General features: G+C 34.4%; 1 protein-coding gene across 1 annotated transcript in view; it reads right to left on the bottom strand.

Annotated features, from left to right (window-relative positions):
* FER (FER tyrosine kinase) overlaps positions 1 to 22618 on the bottom strand; it is a 462185-nt gene that overhangs the window by 349630 nt on the left and 89937 nt on the right. Inside the window, exons 6-8 of the mRNA XM_080803660.1 lie at positions 9954 to 10137; positions 7137 to 7274; positions 6421 to 6540 (exon numbers count right to left, since the gene is read on the bottom strand). Coding sequence (XP_080659786.1) covers positions 6421 to 6540; positions 7137 to 7274; positions 9954 to 10137 — 442 coding nt within the window. The remainder of the gene's footprint in view (positions 1 to 6420; positions 6541 to 7136; positions 7275 to 9953; positions 10138 to 22618) is intronic.

The following is a 22618-nucleotide window of genomic DNA, read 5'->3' on the forward strand; positions in this document are numbered from 1 at the left end:
TTTAAAGAATGTACTAGGAAACACAGGCTTGAGGTTGGGCTTTAGTTAGAACACAAGACTATTTGGGGCACCTGGGTGCTCAGTGGCTGTCTTCAGCTCCGGTCATGATCTCAGGGTCCTGGGATGGAGCCCCACTGGGCTCTCCGCTCAGTGGGGAGCCTGCTTCCCCTTCTCTCTCTGCCTGCCTCTCTGCCTACTTGTGATCTCTCTCTCTCTCTGTCAAATAAATAAATAAAATCTTTAAAAAAGAAAAAAGGAACACAAGACTATTTAACACAATCTTTTAGAATTCAAATATATGTACTACTGATAGGGAGAATAACTTATAATAAAAGAAACCTCATTTCAAACCAGAAAACTGAGTCAAAAAAGACCTAAGTAGTACCATAACGCCTCATCATTTTATTAAAATTAACCAAAATTCCTCTTTGGGCAGACATGTTAATGTTCACTTTGTTTTGAAATAACTTGGTATCTTTAATTCGCCTTAATTAAACTACCGATGTGCTTGTTCAGAACTCCATTTACCCTGCTTTAAGTTTGCCACAGATCGCAGATGGATGCCTCATCTATCCCAAATGCCAAAACTAATGTAATAAATACTTACATATATTTTTCTAATGTTCAAAATTTTATAGACCTGTCCTCTTCAAGTTATTCTGATGAGCTAAAATTACAGGGTCCCAAATTATTCAATTAAATAGTGATTAGATGAGAGGAAATATTTGCATATATCATCTTAATAAATGGATGATTAAAATCAATATAGTATCTTTTCTAGCATTTGGCAAAGAAGAGTGATTCAAAACAGAGGCAGATGAGGAAAGGGTGATGAAGGGGAAGAAAACAGGCTGTAGATCACAGAGACAAAGAAAACAACCTCAGACTGCAGCTTGAAGGTAATACAGCTTGAATGGATGTGTAATAGGAAGTGTACGATCTCAGGTGTCCACTGCTAGAAATTATTGGAGGCTGAGGAAGCAGCCCTCTACCACATCATGATCTACTTGCAAAAAAATTTCCCATAAGTAGGAAATAAACAATCTTACAAATACATGAGTTGAAGTCTCTATATATCATACCTTTATCAATGTAGCTGATACAAATTATGAGAATATGATAAAATGCTTCATGGCACATATTTAGATGGGTAAATGCAGTAACTTTGCCATTTACTATTATTACAACATTAGATTTCCAACAAGCCTCCTTTTGGGTATGAATAATAGTTATGTAATAATGTCAGAACCTCTTACATTTAGCTGAGAAAACTCTACATGACACCCTAAGCGGGAAACAAGAATAGAAATTATTAAATATATGAATAAACTTCTGCTAATAAAAATGACAATTTTTATGTTACATTTTGGAATCTGAAAAAAAAAGCTCCCTCCAAATTAAAAGATGTCTTTTTATGAATAGCAAAGTGAAAAATATAGCCTTAGGGAAAGAGGATCTACTTGAACTTCAAATACCTTACAATTTAACACTGACCCAGAGGTATGGCAGAGGAGAAGAAAATACAAAGAGTCAAAAAGGAATCCAGTTAGACTACTGTAAAAATACTACTTTTAATCCAATGACACAATACAACTTGAGAAATATAAATCTGTCAGAAAAGTTTAACAAAAAGATATTCTTTAAATATGAAAGATACATATTCAAACACAGCAACAGCCCTTAACCATTTTGGGTGGTAAAGCCCTCTGAAAAATTGCAGGAACCTACCCGCAGAAAGTAACACACACATTTCTACACACAATTTTACTGGGTTTATGGCACAGATTTTCAATCCTGGCTAAATGATAAAGTCACCTGGAAAGCTTACCAAAAATCCCAATGCCTAGAACCTCCCCTACAAAATTTGATTTAATTGGCTTGGGTGAGGTCCCAGGCAGCATTTTTTAAAGCTCCTTCAATGATCCTAACATAAAGCCAGAGATGATGACATCCACTATTCAAAAACTCCCTGAAATCTCTCCATAAAACCCTCTTCATTCACTTGCTCATTCAACAAAGATGTTAATTAATCATCTGCAACATCTGGCATTTAGCCAAAAATTCTGAAGAGTCCTAGAGAAATGTAGTCCAGTTCTTTCTGTTTTACAGTCACCACGAATCGGCAGTCTGGCAGTCTGCCAGTATGACTTGCATTATTAGAAAAATTCTCCAGGAGTCAAATACTAATGATTCTCACTTCCAAACTAATGTAACCTTTCACAAAGGAGGGTCACCAGATCACTGAAACAAACATAGAGGAAATGCAAAATGAACACAGTTTTGAAGTCTTCCTCTACTATCTCTTATTACAGCTCTTAAATGGGCTCAGAAAAAATGTAGAACATGGGAAGGCACAGGCCATAAAACATTGGCATTTTCAAATAACGCTTTTGAGAATGTTCTATTCTAAAACTATACAGAGCACTGTGATTTAGGAACAAGTGTTTAGTGAAAGGGTAAGTGACGCAATGGGAGGAAAAACAAATTGCTAATATTCTGGAAAGTCATGCCACAATAAAATTGCAAAGATTAGAGAAATAAAACTACATTTATTTAACATTATTATAAACACTGGCCCCAACAAGCTTTCCTACTCACCTCATCCACTCACCCCCATTCCAACTTATGATCTACATATATACAAATACATATATGTACTATTTTTTATTAACAGACTCATTCTATAAATATTACCGTATAACTTGCTATTTAATCATATACTTTGGAGATCTTCCCATAAAAGCATATATATATATACATATATATACATATATATGTATATATATAAGTAAAGATACCTTACTCTATTTAAAACCTGCATAATCTGGAAAATTCTAGCTATAGTATTATGTATATATAATTTAACCAATCCCTTATTGATGAATATTTAGGGTGTTTTCAGTGTTTTGCCAAAACAAAAGGACTGTTTTAAGACCTTTATAGTCCTTAGCCTCTATTCAAATTAATGTCATATATACTAAAATGTGGTTTCTCAGAAATCCACATTCATATGCAGATATTAAAATCCATATTGTACACCTGAAACTAATACAACACTGTACATTAACCAAAAGAAAAAAAAATCTAACCTATGAATTTTGAAATATTTTTGTGTTTCCCAAATTAGTAACTAATGAAAGTGACATAATATACCTTGTAACATAGTTTTCTTTTCATATTTAGTAACTAACAAAAAGTATTTCCAAAAGCCCATGAAAAACTAAGCATCATGCTTGGGAGTCCACCTCAAGCAGAAATTAAAATAAACAACAAAGCCAGTACTTAGCACTTGCTGTGTGCCAGAGACTATTCTAAGTATTCTACATTTATTCATGCATGTAAGCTTTACAACAACACCATGAGTTGGGGGCCATTATTATCACCATTTTATATTTGAGGAAAACGACACATATAGGGACTAAGTAATCGGTCCAGTTTCACAGAGGTAATGTCATACTGTCAGACTGTCAAGATTCAGAATCAGGCAATGCACCATGTTACACTTGGACATATATCCTTGTTTACCTATAGGTTAAGTTCTAGAAGTAAAATCTCCAACTCAAAACATATGAGCAAGTCCAATTTGACGTATGTTGCAAAATTATCCTCCAAAAAGCTTACACTAATTTATCTTTCTGCCAAGACTTTATAAGGCTTATTTCTCCATACCCTCCAGAACACTGTGTATTATCAAATTATTTAGTTCTTGCCAATCTGGGAGGTGGAACAGCTGCCTTTTTAAAAACGGATATTTCTTTATTGTCACAGGACTATTGGTCATTTGTATTTATTTTTCCAAAGCTATCTATCTGTTCATCTGTTTGATTCATTTATTTCTATTGGACATAACACTTCAACACATTCAACAACAAAATTAATAAATTAATGCCTCAAGAAAGAAATTAGTTCAACTTCAAAGCACTAATATTATAGTAAAAAGACTTTGCATCATATTAAATATATACATATCTGTGTATATATATACGTTTTTTGTGGATTTACCTTAGATTATTTTAACAGTGCCAATAAACACATTGAATAATTCATTCTTGGAATAAAATTCTTGAGGAAAACCTGCTCTTAAACTCGTATCCTGATTTAGACGCTGCTCAGTGAAATGTAGCTAAAGTTTTGTCTCAATAAGATGTAAGCAATTAAATCTTCTATCACATTATCAAAGATTTATTATCCTTAATTTATTACATTTTTTTCATTGCTTCATCACCATAATTAAGAAATAATGATTTATGTGCATAACTAGTTTTATTCTCATTATACTCTGGAAAGCAATAAAACAAATTATTCTTTGGTCACAAAATCTCTTATTTTACATAAGCTTTTAACAGGTAGCTGTTTTTAATTTTGCCATATTACACTCCAATATTTTTATACTCATTCTTTCTTGGTGTTTATGAAAATAAATTGACCGATTTTAGCATAAATACCTTGAAGGTATTAACCCTTGCAACCTTAAATATACAGTAAATATATTTTGATGAATAAATGAATAAATTACTTGGGAACAATATAATGATAAAAAAAAAACCCAGGAGTAATTTATGCCATATTCCTTCACCTAGCAGCACAGGAATAGAAAAATGAAATTTGTCACTGCACAAGAACTGAGAAATTCTACTATCCATTTCGTGCTATAAATCTACCCCTATCGTTATTCTCGACCTTGGTACTGTTGACATTTTCACCAGATAACTCTTTGTTTCAGATGACTGTCCTATGCACTGCAGGATACTGAGCAGCATCTGTGGCCTCTACCCACTAGTTACCAGCAGCACCTTCCCATCTGACAAACAAAAATGTCTCTAGATATGGTCAAATGTTGGGGACAAAAATGACTCAGGGTAAGGATCACTGGTTTAAAGATGGCTAACACTGCAAGTATATATCTAAAACCAAAGTGAGACTCCCATGAAGGACTTCAAAATTTGGGAATAGCTTCAAGAATCCCAATATGGTTGCTAGAAAAACCTCCCTAATTCAGTATACTCCCATGCCTCCCTTCCACTCAACAGTCAATCCACCATAACTTTTAAGCCTTCAGGTGATTCAACAAGTATTTGTTAGTTTCTTCCATCCCACTTGCTCAACTTTAAAGTTTTTAACCCCTTTCCAAGAGCTAGTTGCAGGATTCTACCCACTCAGTTATTCATCTGTAATACCACAATATTACTGAACAATAGAAAGGAGATTAAGTTATATTAGATGGGGACTTCTGGCTGAGTCTTTTGAGGTAAAGTGCCAACAAATCAGATGATATTATGTATCCAATATTGAAGACAAATGAGTACGTAATCATTCCTAGCTGTGGTTCTGACCCAGAAGACAAGTGTATACAGTGCTTATTACTAAATGTTTCTTTCTGTTGCTCCTAAAAAAAATTATCAATGGATGAGTTAAATATTAATTTATTTGAAAGAGACAAAGTGAGAGCATGAGCCAGGGGAGGTGCAGAGGCAGAAGCAGGCTCCCTGCTGGGCAGGACCCTGGAATCATGACCGGAAATGAAGCCAGATGCATAACCAACCGAGCCACCCAGAGACCTGTGAGTTAAATATTTACAAGTAAAATGCCTTAACTATGTTTTGTTTTGTTCCTTTTGTTTTCTTTTTTCTTTTCTTTCCTTTCCTTTTTTTTTCTTTTTTAAAGATTTCATCTATTTATTTGACAGAGAGAGTACAAGCAGGGGAAGCTGCAGGCAGAGGGAAAGGGAGAATCAGCACCCCGCCATGGGGCTGGGATCATGACCTGAGCGGAAGGCAGATGCTTAACCTACTAAACCACCCAGATACCCCCATTAACTCTCTTTTCTAAATTTAAAAATATACTATTGGTAGCCTCTAATACTTGAAAAGGACTGAAAAACACATTAAGATTTCTCAAAACTCCTTTAACTATTAGGCAACAATAACAAGGTGAAGAACTAATTTATTTAAAAGCCTGTAACAGAAGACATCCCTGCTCACAGGGATGTGAGAAGTCAACTTTTTATAGGAAACACTTCTGACACCTGAGTCTCTTCTTTATCACTCAATGCTCTCATTTCCGAAATGGTTCTGCAAAAAAGTTTTGAGTATTGAATAGGAAAGAGAAAAGAAGGAAGGAAGCAAGGATGGATGTTAGTTAGTTAGTTTTGAAAAGCATGAACCAGTATTCCAATATAAATAACTGGGCAAGTTACTATAACATCAGACAGAAATTTGATTTTCAGAATCACCAAAATTAGTGATCACAATGACTGAAGTTAATATATTTTTCAAAACATTTCTTTTTGACCAAACAACAATCAGTTCATTTTTAATTTACTTTTCATTACTTGCAAAAAATGAATTTTAAATCTGATAAAGTACAACTATAAACAATAACACTAATTTTTTTAACTATTCAGATTTTCTAAATACTTACATTACTTGCAAACTTTCTGCTGTTAAATTATTCCACATAATTTCATTTGCCTGAAGATTTTCATTTTCTTCTAGTAAGGAAGTATCAAATTCAATTTCTTGCTCTTTAGCAGCCGTTGTTCTAATAAAGCATGCCAAATAATTTTGATCAATATGACTATACTATCATAATATATCTTAATGCACACCAAAGGCAGAGTATTTGTTACCCAAAATTATGTTCACAAAATAGAGTAAATACAAATAGAATAAATCATATTAAACCCCAGGCACTAAGATCTAGTCACGTAATTTCAGCCTTAATTTCATTTGTGGAATATGGATATTAACCGGTTTTATTTCTGTCATAATGGTAATGAGTATACCTGGATAAATAATTGATGCATCATAAATTTAACATACATATATAAAGTCATATTATCATTATATAAATGTTGAAAAAATATATAATTTCATGGATTAAATACAGGTTTAAACAATGATACAGTAACAACTGACAAATTTTAAATTAAAAAAATAAAGATAATTATATAATAATTAGTTATCACTGAGAAAGAACTTTGAAAATAATTAAAAGCAGATAAATTAATCAGTAATATCATATGTCCTAAAACAAGCTCTTCAATATCTTACTTTAATTTAGTTAAATACTATGTGGTAGAAAGGAAAATAATACTGTCACAAATACTGAAAGAAGAATGAGAATATTATACATACCTGTGAACATCTATGAAATTATTATATTCTGTGCTAGGGTCTATCTGTTCAACTGACATTTGAATCTCTTTATGGACATTTACTATTTCCTCTGTAACAAGACTGGTTATCTGGCTGTATTCATCAAATATGCCTTTTCTGAAAACAAAAATAAAATTTTACAACATTTTTAAGTCTTCAAGGGAAACACAGGCCCAAAAAAGATTCAGAACAATAAACATAAGAAATGTAATACTAACATTTATAGATGGTGATTTTATGCACCACCTTATATCATATACCTGGATAGTTAAGGGATTATACAAAGGCAGAGATTAACAAATTACATTTGATATAACATAATAACTTCAAATGATCTAGAATAAGGCATTACCTTTTCCAACACGTATTTGACATATCCAAAATATAAGGTCAGGTTGATCATTTTCTATTTCTAAAGAGTGTCACAGAAATGCTCAAGTCCATCACATGGAACTGTGGATCAACTCCTGTCTCTTTAATGTTTCTCTCCAGTGGCTGCTTCTTCCTCAAATATCCGACCTCTTGGTTTTCTCTTGCTCCTGGGCCCCTGCTCTTTCCTGTATACTTAATTACAGAGTTCAACTCATTCTATATACCTTCAATGACATCTAGAGCTCTTCTCCTGACCTCTAGTCAGTATGAAAAATGTCACAAAACACATTAGCTTTATCTAATGAATACAAAAGAAAAACTACTACTCTGTAGCAAAGACCTGATCCCAACTTAAGAATGTTATGCTGTAAAAATATACCACTGGTCAAAAGTGGCCTCAACAAGTGTGGACAGACAGGCTTACCTTGCCTTTTCCCAAATAAATAAAAGGCATAGTTTGCTTTTCTGTTATAAAATCATCACTCATAAAAAATTATTACTTACAAAATCTCTCTTATTCAGTGTTCTCCCAATAGCTGAACATTATTTGGGGTTTAAAAAAAAAAAAAAAAGATTCAAACTGCTTCAGGCAATGCGAATTTGAAATGATTACAGAAATCATTTGACAAAATTTAAAGAAAAGGGGAAGGCAGAGGAAATTTAAAACAAATTTAGTAAACATCCTTGGGGTTCTGACCACAGAAGTGAAAGTACTGAATGATATTAATGTAAATGACCCTATCTAGATAACTCTCACAAAGCAATACCATAATATGATGTGGAGATGATTATTAATATCCACCTTTAGGACAAATGGAATTTTAAAAAACAAATTCTAATGTTGTTATGTGAATGTGACATGGAATTCAATTCCAGTGACATCATCATGCTTGAATATTTTAAATGCTGGAACTAAAATAATTTATTGTTAAAGATAATGCGCTATAGGAAACTACTATGTCTCAAAAAGACATCCAGGGATGATGAAGATGCCATTACTGAAGATTCATGTGAAGAGTTTGAAAAAATAATGACTCATGAAAGTAGGAAAGGAAGTATTTCTGAATCAAACCATATAACTTAAAGTAGACATAACTATGGGGTGCCTGGGTGGCTCAGTCCGTTAAACATATGACTCTTGATTTCAGCTCCGATCATGATTGCAGGGCCCTGAGAGGGAGCCCGGAGTGGGGCTCAGCAGGGAGTCTACTTGAGACTCTCTCTCTCTCTCTCTCTCCCTCTCTGCTCCTCCCCCCTCACCAACTCATGCAAGATCTCTCTAAAATAAATCTTTTAAAAATTAATAAAAAATAAAGCATACATAGATAAATTTATACATTAAATATTTTAAGGAGATATTTTCTAATACCATTAAAAGCTTATATACTCAAGTCAACTAAAAACTTTATCTTTTTACTGGGAAAATGGGAGATCACCTAAACCAGCTAATAAAGCAGATGAAGTCTACCAGAGTGGTTAATCTTTTTCTGTTGTATTGATATCTATGGTAAACACGTGTGCTTTTGACATACTGTCCAAAGTATATTGTTAGCTCCTTGAAGGCAAAATTTGCAGCCATATCACAGGCAGCGTGTTTTGCATACATTAGAACTTCAATAAACATTTGTTGATTTGATTTTAATCTCACACAATAAAAGCTGGCATATAAATCTTCAAAAAATTCTTTCCTTTGATGGAGCTAGAGAGTATAATGCTAAGTGAAGTAAGTCAATCAGAGAAAGACAAATACCATATGATTTCACTCGTGTGAAATTTAAGAAACAACTAACAAATAAAATAAACAAAGGGGAAAAAAGAGAGAGGCAGAGAAACCAAGAAACAGACCCTAACTAAGAGAACAAACTAATGGTTACCAGAGGTGAGGGGGTGAGGTGATGGGTGAAATAGATAAAGGGGATAAAGAATACACTCATCACAATGGGCAAAGATTAATGTATAGAATTGCGAGTCTTTACATTGTACACCTGAAACTAATATCACAGTGTATGTTCACTATACTAGAATTAAAATTAAAAACTTAAAAAAATTATTGCCTTTGGACTACTCAGTCACTCAATATTTAAAACACTACCCTCTGAATATAGATATTCACTTCTTAACACTTGTGAACTAATGAAATTTTTTTTACCTAAATTTCCAGCTAATGGGAGTAGAATAAAAACATACAAAAAGAAGGAACGTTTTTAGGGCTAGCTAGAGGGTTTAGGAGATGATAATAAACTGAATGGACACCAGAAGTGAAAATCAAGTAGGACCAAGGTAAAACAGATCTGAAATACCCATTGGCCTGGATCAATAACGAAGTTCACAAAACACAGACAACTTCTATCCAAAAGCTTACACAGGAGAGAAAATAACATTAATTAAATTAAATGAAAATGCCAAATACGAAATGTAACTTACAGAGCTTTTATCATTTCTTCTTGCATCTTTTGTAAGGAGTCCAGAAGCAAAGGAAGTGTGGTGTCATAATACTGATTCTGATGCAGTTGCGCCCCTTTCAATGCCAATACATACTGATTATGCAACATATGAAGTTTCATTGTCGCTTTGTCATATCGTTCCTTGGCCTTTTCGGTTTCTTTCCCTGAAAGAAACATTGAAGAAAGTTTACAAGGAGATAAAAAGCTTTATCTTCTCCATATGCAAACTGAGTGACCACTATTTTATATTTCACACATTTTAAGAATAATAATAAATTTTTATTGAACATACACTATATGTTCAGCTCTATGCAAAGTACTACTAATTTGCCAGTACTATGCACACAGGCTGCTATGAAGGAGGCATATATTACAGTAAATGCTTGGTGAATGTAAATTAATGTATAATTTTTTACAAAATTATACAGAAAAGTGATCCTTCTCATTTTCAAGCAGCTCACACCAAATTGGAACAACAATGCAAATGAAACTGTATAATCAAGGAAACAGAAAAGTTTATAAATATAACGTTAAATTTTTAGGTCTGTATTTGAGGTATCAATAAAGACAAGGGGAGTCAGAGGAGGCTTTGTAGAAAAAACAAACATGGGGTGTATCCAGGAAGGTATAAAAAAGACAGAATGGACAAAAATTCCTCCTTTTCTTCCTTTCATTCAATGCATATTATGAACTGATCACCACCAGGAACTGTGCAAAACATTAGGAATTCAGTACCCAGCAAAACCGAGTCCTCAACCTAGAACCCCTGGTCTGGTGAATTGGAATACTGAGGGAAAATATGTTGAGAATAAGTGAAATTACATAGGCAAGCAAAGAAATAAGCTCAAAGAGGGTAAGTTTCAAGGAAGTGAAGGCATTATGTCTATAGAGGTAGGGCAATTTTAGTTGTGAATGACTTGAAAATCAAGCAGGGAAATGTAAACTTGATATGGGAGAAGTCCAGGAGATACTGATAATATTATGAACTAAAACCTTTTGGGGTGACTTTAGTAAAATCGTTCAGAAAATATTTACAGATTGACAGTATAACTCTTTAACTCTATAACTCAATAACTCTATAAGTAAAATTTTTAAGCATGTCTTCAATTTTTGGTGCAAACTGAACAAATACATCTTGTCAATTATTTAGATTTAGGGAATAAACTTTTCAAAATGTTTATTAATTTTTGCCCTCTTTCCAAGCATAATCCTCCAAATGAATCTTCTCCCAAAAAAAGATCTATGTTGAGAATTTTTGATACCACAGGCTCCCCTCTGCACCACTCTGTTTCGGTGTGGCACCCATCTGAGTAGTCCCTATATGCAGGAGTTGGAAAAGCGTTCCCTGTTGGAGGATGTCCTAGCCCAGGGCCAAAAGTAGAGAAAAAGTCAGTGTTTTCGGGGAGAGAGGAGACCGCAGACCCTCAGATAGGCACAGGCAGGGGAACAGAGTAAGAACAGTTCCCTTGCCTTTCTCATCTCCCCTCCAGTTCTCAGGTATAGGAACCACATCTAGCTGGTAAAAAAGGAAATCTTTCTGGCACACTGGTAGATCTCCGCTACCTAAAAACTATACTAGTTCCAAGTACTAGAGCCACCACAGACTTCTAGGGAGCTGCACGTAATTATTTTACAGAGCATAACTCTCTAGCCATAGTCCATTAGCCAGTTCCTCCACATGGGGATATTATCCAAGTTATTTACAAATTGCTGCCCAAGAAAACCTATTTTGTGTTATAAAATGAAGAACTTCTCAAGGAGAAAATATTTGAATCACCAGAGTATCTTTTCTAACCCTTCTCTGGAAACAGGTTCTAATGCCAGACTGGGAGGATGGGAGTATATATATTAATTCAGCTCTGATCTGAAGAGATCAGAAAAAAATAACATGAGCTACTACAGAAGTGGCTTTTCTCACTTTTTGACTACAGCTCATAGGATAATATATTTTATGTCATGAGCCAAAACTCATATACATTTTTAAATATGTAATTGAAATAAACTCATGAAAGGCATCCTTACTATCCTTACTATGAAGGATGCCCTATGATTTCAAAAAATTCTATTATACTGGATTTTCAATTTTTTTAAATCTTCATTGAAAAACCAATAAATTTTTTTGCCTCAGTTAATACAAATCTCTAGAGAAATTTTTACTCATTCTGTATGGCACTAGGGATAGTCTTTTTAATGTCACAATCACAAATCACTTCAACAATACTAATCATGAATGATTTTTAAGATTCTCAGGAACACATTTCCCTACGTGTTCAATCATTACAATCATTTTTTACATTGAATACTATATTTATTTATCCATAAATATTGCTACTTGGCATCCTTCTTGCAAAAATACATTTCAAAAAATATCTCAAGAGTCAATGTAGTTGACACATCTATGGCCAGCCTCAGAACCTCCCTCTAAAATAACAACCCCTTTTCCTCCCTAACTCCACAAGTCAGGACGAGACTCCTATATGAAACTAATACCCAGGAGCCAAAGCCCATACCCTACTAAATGGAAATCAATGTTTCAGCTGGGAGCCAACTCACATTAATGTTTGAAGGAGACAGAAAAGTCCACAAACACATACTATAGAAGCTGTCAGAGCAGCCCTTTCAAGGCCCTTTTCTTTCGTTCTTTTTTTAATTTCATTTATCATTTTTAAGCTACTTTAAGGACACTTAAAATTTGGCGAAATCTGACAAGAGTTCAAAAAGTCATATAAATTACACAGACAAATTGATCGCAAGTAATAAAGACGTTTTCTAGAGTCTAAATATTGATAAGAAGAAAATAAAGCAAGCATATTTCAGGCAAGAATATTTAAGTACTGTGTCCTAATTTGTTAATTTTTATCATAAATTCAAAAAGTATGATTATGTAGTAAATTCAATTCCATAGTTTTTGTCACTTTTTAAAAAATATTACTTTTTATATGAACTCTATTATTCTTAATTAAGTACTTGGATTTTTTAGTGTAACTTCAAGAGTCAAGCTCTCCACACAAACATTTTCATGTAGACATTTTAACCACCCATCTGTCCTCCTATTTGCAGATTTTTAAACTGCACACTACCCATCTGTCTTTCTAGGTGGTGATGATGCACTAAATAGGCAACACTCAGCTAAGATTTTGTAATCTAAATTAACACTAGAAAAGTTAAGAATTTCTCACTTTTTTTCTTTATGACAAACAACCTGAAAAAGGCTGTAACAACCAAACTGAATTATCAACAGCTTATCAGTGGTTATTAACAGAATTTACAAAAAATTAAATGCCTTTGAAAACATCCAAGTCAGAATTCATTACATTAAAATACTACTACTAATAAAGTTTTTAAAAAGAGCTTTGGGTTTAAAACTGAATTTAGGTGTATGTCTTAGTAGGTTTTTGGTTTGTTGCTTTTGTACTCTATAGCTCCCATACATTTATGTATTTGGTTATAAGGTGTACTTGTGCATGCACATGACTGATCAACCTATCTATATCTACCTTCTACCTTCCCTCCCCTGTAGAAATCAACAAAAAGTTTCAAAAACATGCTCACCTGCCATCATTTGGAAAGGAATTCTATCATATTTTTTCCTGATTTGTTTTAAAATAATTATTTAGGTCCCATGAAAACTATATAAGTAAATTCAAGAAATAGTAGTACTCTGTGAAAACCAGTTACAAATAAATTTTCTTTTCATTCCATTCACTTCTTAAATATGTTCCAAAAAACTAACACGATTCTTGCAACATAGCTTCTTTTATTTTTTTAAGATTTTATTTATTTATTTGACAGACAGAGATCACAAGTAAGCAGAGAGGCGGGGGGGGGGGGGGCAGAGGGTGAGGAGGAGGAGTAGGCTCCCCACCCAGGAGAGAGCCCAATGCAGGGCTTGATCCCAGGACCCTGAGATCATGACCTGAGCCAAAGGCAGAGGCTTTAACCCACTGAGCCACCCAGGTGCCCCACCACATAGCTTCTTGGTGCAGAATCTTTCACATCACTATTAACCTTTCCTAACTTTTAAATAACTACATTTGTGCTTAAAATTAATGTGAAGTATGCAGAGCCAAGTAAATTTTTATTGACAGACACAGAATTATACCTCTGTTGCCATATGACTTTTTTTTTTAATGATGAGAGGCATTGAAGCAGGGCATGAAATTGTCCTATGTGTCAATTAACAGGGAGGAAAACGTCCCATTTTTCCTCCTCCACATAATGAAATTCACAAAGAGATTGAATTATAAGTCTTTTGCCACCACTTGCTGACAAATCTGTTTAATGTTTGTAATAACAGAGTGTATATACAACATGTCATGCCATAAACAATATTATGAAGCTAGCAAAACTCAATTATTTAAGTTTGACATTTACAAGAGACAGGCAAGACTACTCATTAAGCTAGCCTAGAAAGTCAAGTATTTTTTATTATAAATTTCGGAAGTATTTACCATTTGTTAAATATTATGGTGGAAAGCCTCCTGATAATAAATGAGAAGTTATTATTTTCACAAAGTAAAATGCCTGCAAGACGATTTTACTTTCATTTGGGTAACTGACTACCGTCTTACATTTTTCCTTCTTTTCAAAAATTCCTCCTCAACTATACAATTTCTACTTATTACTCTGAGCAAGAAGAAAATAAACAAGAATTCATCCTAATATATGAGTTACTTGGGCCAAATGTCTACACATGTTTTTTCACATGAAAGTTAAAATTCAAGTATAACATAAGGGAACAATGAATGAGCTACCCATTTTACTCGGCGCTGTTCAGACAAAAGCAGACTTAAGAAGTCGGGATTTTTTCTCAGCTTCTCCTCTGATTAGCTGTGCAACCCAACCAAGTCTTATAACCTATATTTTAGCTTCTGATTTCCAATCCTGGGAGTTAAATTATCTGCCCTTATCAATTCACTGGGTTGTGAATGGAGACTGAATGGCAAAAACTATCAATATGCAACAGCAAAGGCTAAGGAAGACACAGAATTTAGAGAGCTGAAAAAAACCTTTTGATCATATGCTCCTATAAAGCATTAAAAAGTACAACAGGTATATCCATACTGTGCTATTTTTAATAAATTTCATGGCACATGAAAAAACTGATATATCAATCAAGAAATATTTGCTGGATGTGTTATGGGTTCTAAAATGTTCAAGGAACTAAAACAGTATTTTTTTTAAGATTTTACTTATTTATTTGCCAGAGAGAGAGAGCACAAGCAGGGAGAGCAGCAGGCAGAGGGAGAAGCAGGCTCCCTGCTGAGCAAGGAGCCCAACGCAGGACTCCATCCCAGGACCCTGGGATTATGACCTGTGCCAAAGGCAGACGCATAACCAACTGAGTCACCCAGGCATCCCTATAGTGGTATTTTATTTAAAAATTGAGCAAAATACCTTTACAGAGTAAGCTCTCTAACTGTGCAATAGATTTCCTCGCATATAGTGATTGATTGCTAGATTCAACTGACAACAACCTTTTAATAACCTGCAAATTGAACGATATACCATGTGCAAATCTATATTCCATAATCTAACAAAGCTGTGAAGGAGAAGGTTCTGGGTAGATGTAATGAAGCAATAGCATAATTCTAAATTTCCAACATAGCACCTGAAAATTTAATAAAAAACAAAAAGAAAAATAAATAAGCCCACATCCTTAGCATAATAGGCAGAGAATGTCCAAATTTTAAATTGTCTACGAGTAGAAAAAAAAACACCAAATCTCTGCAAAAGATCTCTCACTCTCCCACTGCAAGCCTGCATGGGCACCAAAGGCTGCTCTGAAAAAGAAAAGAAGAAAAAGAAAGAAAAAGAGAAAAGCTAGCAGTGTACTTAAAGACTGATCAAAAAACATTATCAGAAGAAGAAAGCTCATTCCACATGTGAAACATACTGGAAAAGCATAATGGCAGATCACAGCACTGACTGCAAGAAAGGGAACTAAAAGTACATGTGAAAGGCAAGGGAAACAGTCTTAGAAAGGTAATACGCCAGGGGGAGAAATGGTTAAAATGAAGAAACTTTGGAAACTATGAACTAAAAAAGAAGCAAGAGAGGACACAATTCTGCAGGAAAAAAAAATGAAAATCAAAATAGGTAAATAAGGGACACCTGCATGGCTCAGTCCGTTAAGCATCTGCCTTCGGCTCAGATCATCCTGGGAACGAGCCGAAGTCAGACTCACTGCTCAGTGGGAAGCCTGCTTCTCCCTCTCCCTCTGCCTGCTGCTCTGCCTACGTGTGAGATATATATCTCTCTCTGTTAAATAAATAATATGTTTTTAAAATATTTTTTTTAAAAAACAAAAGGACACAACAGTCTTTATCAAGAGCATAAAGGTTATAAGATTTTACTCTATGTGCAAGCTAACAATTTAGCCTGCCTCAACTTCAGTGGAGGTGGGCAGAAGACACAAGCCTCCTGGGACAGAGACAAAGGACAGTTTATTTCTCATGGTAATATCGGTAGCTAGAGTATCATCATTCGTCAGTGGAGGAAAACACATTAAACCAAGTCAAATGACAACTAACAAACTAGTAGAAAATATATTTACTATGAAGAACAGATACAGGTATATTCACTGCAGTACACTAAAAATTTAAGGGGAAAAAAAGATTAAGAACTTGAAAAAAAATGGGCAAAAGACAATCCACACACCCAAAAAAATACTTTGAAACTGACTTTAAACATATAAAAATAGTCAACCTAACTCCCTCACTCGTAATAAAAGAAATGCCAAGTAAAATTAAGAGATGTTATTTTTCACCTAGCAAATTGGCACTCTGTTTTGGCAAATGTGTGGAGAAACAGATACACTTATACATTTCTGATAGGAATGCAGATTGGTACAATCTTTATAGATGGTATAAACTACACACAACATTTATCTTTTACACCTGCAATCATACACTTCTAGGAATCTACATTTAAGATATTCCTCTAATGATTTAAAAACAAAACAAAACCCACACAGGTTATTCATGCTAGTAAATGTATATAACTGAAAAAAATAGAAAAAACTGTAAGTCCATATACAGAGAGTACTTGAATGAACTTACAATGAAGTGTTATGCAAAAGTTAAAAAGAATGAGAAATAAAGCTACAAACTGAAGTATTGTGATTTTTAGGATAAAATATCAAATAGAAAAGCAAAATGAAAAGGAGTATCATAGTATGATAGTTTTTGTGTAAGAAAGAAAGAAATAATTAAAGAAGATAGAATTCTCTAAGTATACAGTTTTATGCAGTTCTGACTTTTGGAACCATTAATTTTTAACCATTAATGAAACAGATAAAATCAATAAGAGAGGAAAAAAACAATTTAAAATGGGATACAACAAAACAAGGGAACCAACCTACATTTCCAGTGAATAACATAATCACACTGAAAAGAGTGGGGAAGAAAAGAATTAATCTAAGTAACATTAGAAACAATATTTAATTACAATGAAAAACTAAAGACAAAAGAGCTCTAAAGAAATTATGAATTGTAGTTTCTTTTTTCAGAGGCATGAGTCAGTAATTCTGAAATTATTTTCTGTTATTTTAGGATTGAGCAAGTAAGTAAATAGACTGTAACTAACAGAAGCCAGATTTCCCACTGTCAGAGAAAGAAGTTGCAAATACATGAATAGGAAAATGCAGAATGAACACATGGCATTGGACTAGAACCAGAAGTATCAATATAAACTCTTCAGTTTTAGTATATATAAACAGATATAGAAATTAGGAACAGATATACTTGTGTGCATGTATGTATATACATTTGCTTATTTCTTACCTCTGTCCATTGAGGGGACCTAGAATAAAGACACCCCAGTAGCAATGAGCACATGCAGTGCCCAAATGATGGTTTCTAAATACTAAATGGAAAAAAACATTAAAAAGAACTATGGTTCCTTAGAGAAATGGAGCAGGATTTAGAGCATGAAAAATATAATATGAGCGAGAAAATAAGTGCTCAATGAATGACAGGAACACACCAAAAGGACAGAGGAGCCATTTTCAATTTCTCTCTCTCAGATACAGAGAAAGAACAGATAAGGCAAATGTGGTAAAATACTAATATTTGGGGAATATAAGAGAGGAGTATATGAGTATTCTTTCAATAAGTCTGAAATAATGTCAAAATAAAGGTTAAAAATCAAAAGCTGTGGAAATCTGACCAAGATTCAAAAGTATGTGAATATTCTCTAAATCTAAAAAATTGGAGTTATTTAGTCTACAGATGAAATGTCTCAATGATTTTTCTTTAAATATCAAAATACTTCCCAAAATAAAAAAGAAAACTTGGTTTCAACATCTATGTTTCGAAGCAGGTATTCCACTAGAAGCAATATTAATACATAAAGCTAGCCAGAATGAAAAAACAAATAAACAAACAAACAAAAAAACTATCATTCTACTTTATAAGACTAGTCAAATGTGTGGAATAACAACATTTCCAGCAAATGAGGGGCTTTTATCCTTTAAAATTTTAAAGTATGTTCTGTGAGGGATAGACAGTCCTTTCTTAAAAGATGGTTGACAAGAAAATTAAAACAAAGGCTCACAAAAAAAGTTATAATAATGTTAGGATATAATGTGAGGATATATGATTATAGAGGAAGAAGTGTAGAGATTGCCTTTTATTTAGCATGAATACCCCACCAGTAAGTGACCTCAAACTCTGAGTAATGTACTATAATGCCTAAGATTATATAATAAATTGGTGAATACCTTTAATTAAGTGGCTTAAAAGCTACAGGATATACATAAACTACACCTAGAAGAAACAAAGCATTTGTTGCCTCAGGAGGAAAAAAATAGGTAATGGGTAGAAGACCAAGTCTTCAATGTACACTTACCGGTTTATATCTGTGATTTTGAATTTGGAATCACATAAGTGAGAAGAGGGAGCCCAGGAATCCCACTAAAAAGAGTAATCTCAAGAAAACTTCAACAAACCCTAACCAGCATATCTACCTTCTTATCTGAACAAAGCTGTATACTTGGCCTTCTCTCTTGAACTATTACTATGAATAACCTGCCCTCACTCCTCACTAAAACCTATCCATTCACTTGGGCACTAGATTCATCACCTCTTTACCTACTCAAGGACATTGCTACAGCCATTCTTCCTTCATTCAGCTGCCTCATCAGTTTTTCCTTTTCTCCTAGAGCATTTTCATTAGCAAAAAAGCTGTAGTTGCTCTTAATCTTTAAAAATAAAAAAAATAAAAAAATGCTCCCCTGACTACTTTCAGTTACCTCCCTCTTTCTTCTTTCCTTTACTGCAAAACCACTGAAACGGTTTGTCTGTACCAGTGATCTCCAGTTTCTTTTCTCTCATTCTTTCTTAAACCCATCCCATTTTGGCTCTTCCCTTTACTACAATATTGAAACTGCTCTTTTCAAAGTCACCAATTACCTACACTTCACAAAATCCAAATCTTGGTCCTCATCTTATGTTCTAGTACTACTTCAACCTAACTGATCTCTTGTTCTTCCCTGAAATCCTTTCCTCCTCCATTTGACTTCCAGAATAACACATTCTTTTGGTTTTCCTTTTATCTTGGTGTTCTTTACAATTTCCTCCTCATTTTCCTGACTTCTTAATGTTGGGCTTTGTCTTAGGACTCTTCTCTTTCCTATTTTAACTAACACCTTTGGTAATGCCATCTACCAGTATGGCTTTAAAAACCAACTAATATTCAAGTTTATATTTTTACTACAGACCTCTCCCAGGAATTCTCTAGAGCTAGAGATTCAAGTACAAACTTGTTATCTCCACCTAGATACCTAATAAGAATCTAAAAACCAAACTCCTGATCTTTACCTCCAAATCTGCTACGCCTACGTTCTTCTCCATCTTAGTTAAAAATAATACCATCCTAAAGCATAATAATAATAATAATAATAATACCATCCTTCCAGTTGTTCAGGCCAAAAATCTTGAAATCATCCATGACTTCTTTCTCTCACACACTACATCACATTCATCAGCAAGTCCTTTAGGATCGATTTTCAATATATACATTCATGAATTCCATATTTCTGAATTTGCCTCCCACCTAAAATTATTTGTAATCCCAAAATTCAAGACCCCCAAATCCCAAAATCCCCAAATCCCACACAGTGCTTTCCAGGCCAATTGCAGATATGCACATGTACAGAGCAATAAAGGAGTCCTTTGATACACATGTTCCCATCAAACAAGGCTATGGTTGCCTTTTGTTTCAGCTCCCGTGCTGTAAGCTGTCCATTCTGCAGTCTATTTAGTTCCACACTGCCTGCATTTCTTGTGCTTTTAATTAATGATTTTGCTATCTAAAATGGCAACACATAGGGCTCAAGCATTGTCTAGTATTCTTATGATCAAGAAGGCTATAATGTTGATGATTCACAGACCTATACCCCTGAAGCAAATAATACGTTATATGTTAATTTTTATAGATATTTTTTTAAAGATTTTATTTATTTATTTGACAGACAGAGATCACAAGCAGGCAGAGAGAGAGGAGAAAGCAGGCTTCCCGCGGAGCAGAGAGCCCGATGTGGGGCTCGATCCCAGGACCCTGGGATCATGACCAGAGCTGAAGGCGGAGGCTTTAACCCACTGAGCCACCCAGGTGCCCCTATGTTAATTTTTTAAAAAGAAGGCTATAACGTGCTTTATAGAGAAAATATGTGTAACACTGCTGGCTTTGAGTTCAGTATTAATGAATCAACAACATATATTAAAGAATATATTAAAGAGGGGCGCCTGGGTGGCTCAGTGGGTTAAAGCCTCTGCCTTCGGCTCAGGTCATGATCTCAGGGTCCTGGGATCAAGCCCCGCGTCGGGCTCTCTGCTCAGCAGGGAGCCTGCTTCCCTTCCACTCTCTCTCTGCCTGCCTCTCTGCTTACTTGTGATCTCTGTCAAAATAAATAAAATCTTTAAAAAAAAAAAAAGAATATATTAAAGAATATGTCTTTAAAAAGATACACACATAAACAGGATGATAAATTGGATCAGTCATCAAAAATGCTGTGACCTCGGGGCGCCTGGGTGGCTCAGTGGGTTCAAGCCTCTGCCTTTGGCTCAGGTCATGATCCCAAGGTCCTGGGATCGAGCCCGCATCAGGCTCTCTGCTCAGCAGGGAGCCTGCTTCCTCCTCTCTCTCTCTCTCTCTGCCTGCCTCTCTGCCTACTTGTAATCTCTGTCTGTCAAATAAATAAAATCTTTTAAAAAAAAATGTTGTGACCTTGCTTATAGGAACATAACCCCTTATGTTATACCTAGTAGGGGCAATGATTCAGTACTTAGCTAACACTAATTTAGTGTTCAGAGTAATTTCACAGAACATAACTATTGTAAATAACAAGAATCAACTGTATATCCAGAAACTGATCACTTCTCACCACCTCTGTTACTACCACCCCAGGTGCAGGCAAGCATGAGCCCTTGACTGGATTACTTCAATAGCCTGGAAGTAATCTCCTTACTTCCATCCTCCCTACACCCCTCCTAGTCTCAACAAGGCTGTCAGAATTATCCCATTAAAATGTTAATTAGTTCATATCACTCTTCTGCTCAAAACCCACCATGGCTTCCCATTTTATGACAGAGTAAAAGCCAAAGTGTTTTCAAAAGATGACCAAAATCCTACAAAATCTGGGCCTCACTTGCTTCTCACCATGACTCTCCCTCTCTGATTTCATCCCATATCTTTGTCTTTTCTTTATCAGTCCCCCATTTACAGCCACACAAGTATTTGTACCACTCCTCAAATATGCCAGACATGATCCCATCCCAATGAGTTTGCTTTGACTATTCCCTCTACCTGTTCTACTCTTCCCTTCTTCACTTCCCTTCCTCACTTCCTTCACTCTTCATTTATATGTCTCTTTCTCCATGAAGCCTGACCTGATCATCCTCCCAAGAACCTATCCACCTACCATGTTTCATTTTTCTCCATGGTACATACCACCATCTAATGTATTATACATTTCACTTACGTGTATCAATTAGCTATCTTCTCTAAAATGTAAGCCATAGAGAAGAAGGAATTTTTGTATGGTTTGTTATCTACAATATTTCTAGCACAAATAACAGTGCCTGGCACATCGAAAGAAAATACATAAATTGATATAGTTCTTACTATTAAAAAATAAATTTAAGCTTAAATAAAAATTTTTACAAAGTTAAAAGTTATAGAAAGATTACAATTTTACCTTCTGCATCTGTTTATATCATCTTTCTAGTAATCAAGTCCAAAACTAATATTGTTAAGGAGCTCACCTATAAAATATAGAGGAAAATCAGCCAAAAGGATATCATTTTTCTTAATCTCTTTGTATGTGAAACTTAGCTTTGTTTATTCAATAAAACTATGAAAAATAGGAACAAATCAAATTATTGTGCTTTAATTTTGTTTTAATTCTAGGAAGTTATCTGCAGAAAATAAATGAATCATGTAGCGTATCTCATCCCACATAATATTTCAGCATCTAATGAGAATATTATAACTGTCACTCCAATTTCTGCAACTTTAACCCAATGCAAATTAGATTAACAATGAAGAATGTCATTAGTCTCTATGACCTTGTAAACTTCCTATTGTATTAAGCTCCATGCAGTGAAAAGCATTCATGCCATAAGTGAGCTGCTGATATATCAT

This window comes from Martes martes (genome assembly GCF_963455335.1).
Source record: "Martes martes genome assembly, chromosome: 5".
NCBI classification, from domain to species: domain Eukaryota; kingdom Metazoa; phylum Chordata; class Mammalia; order Carnivora; family Mustelidae; genus Martes; species Martes martes.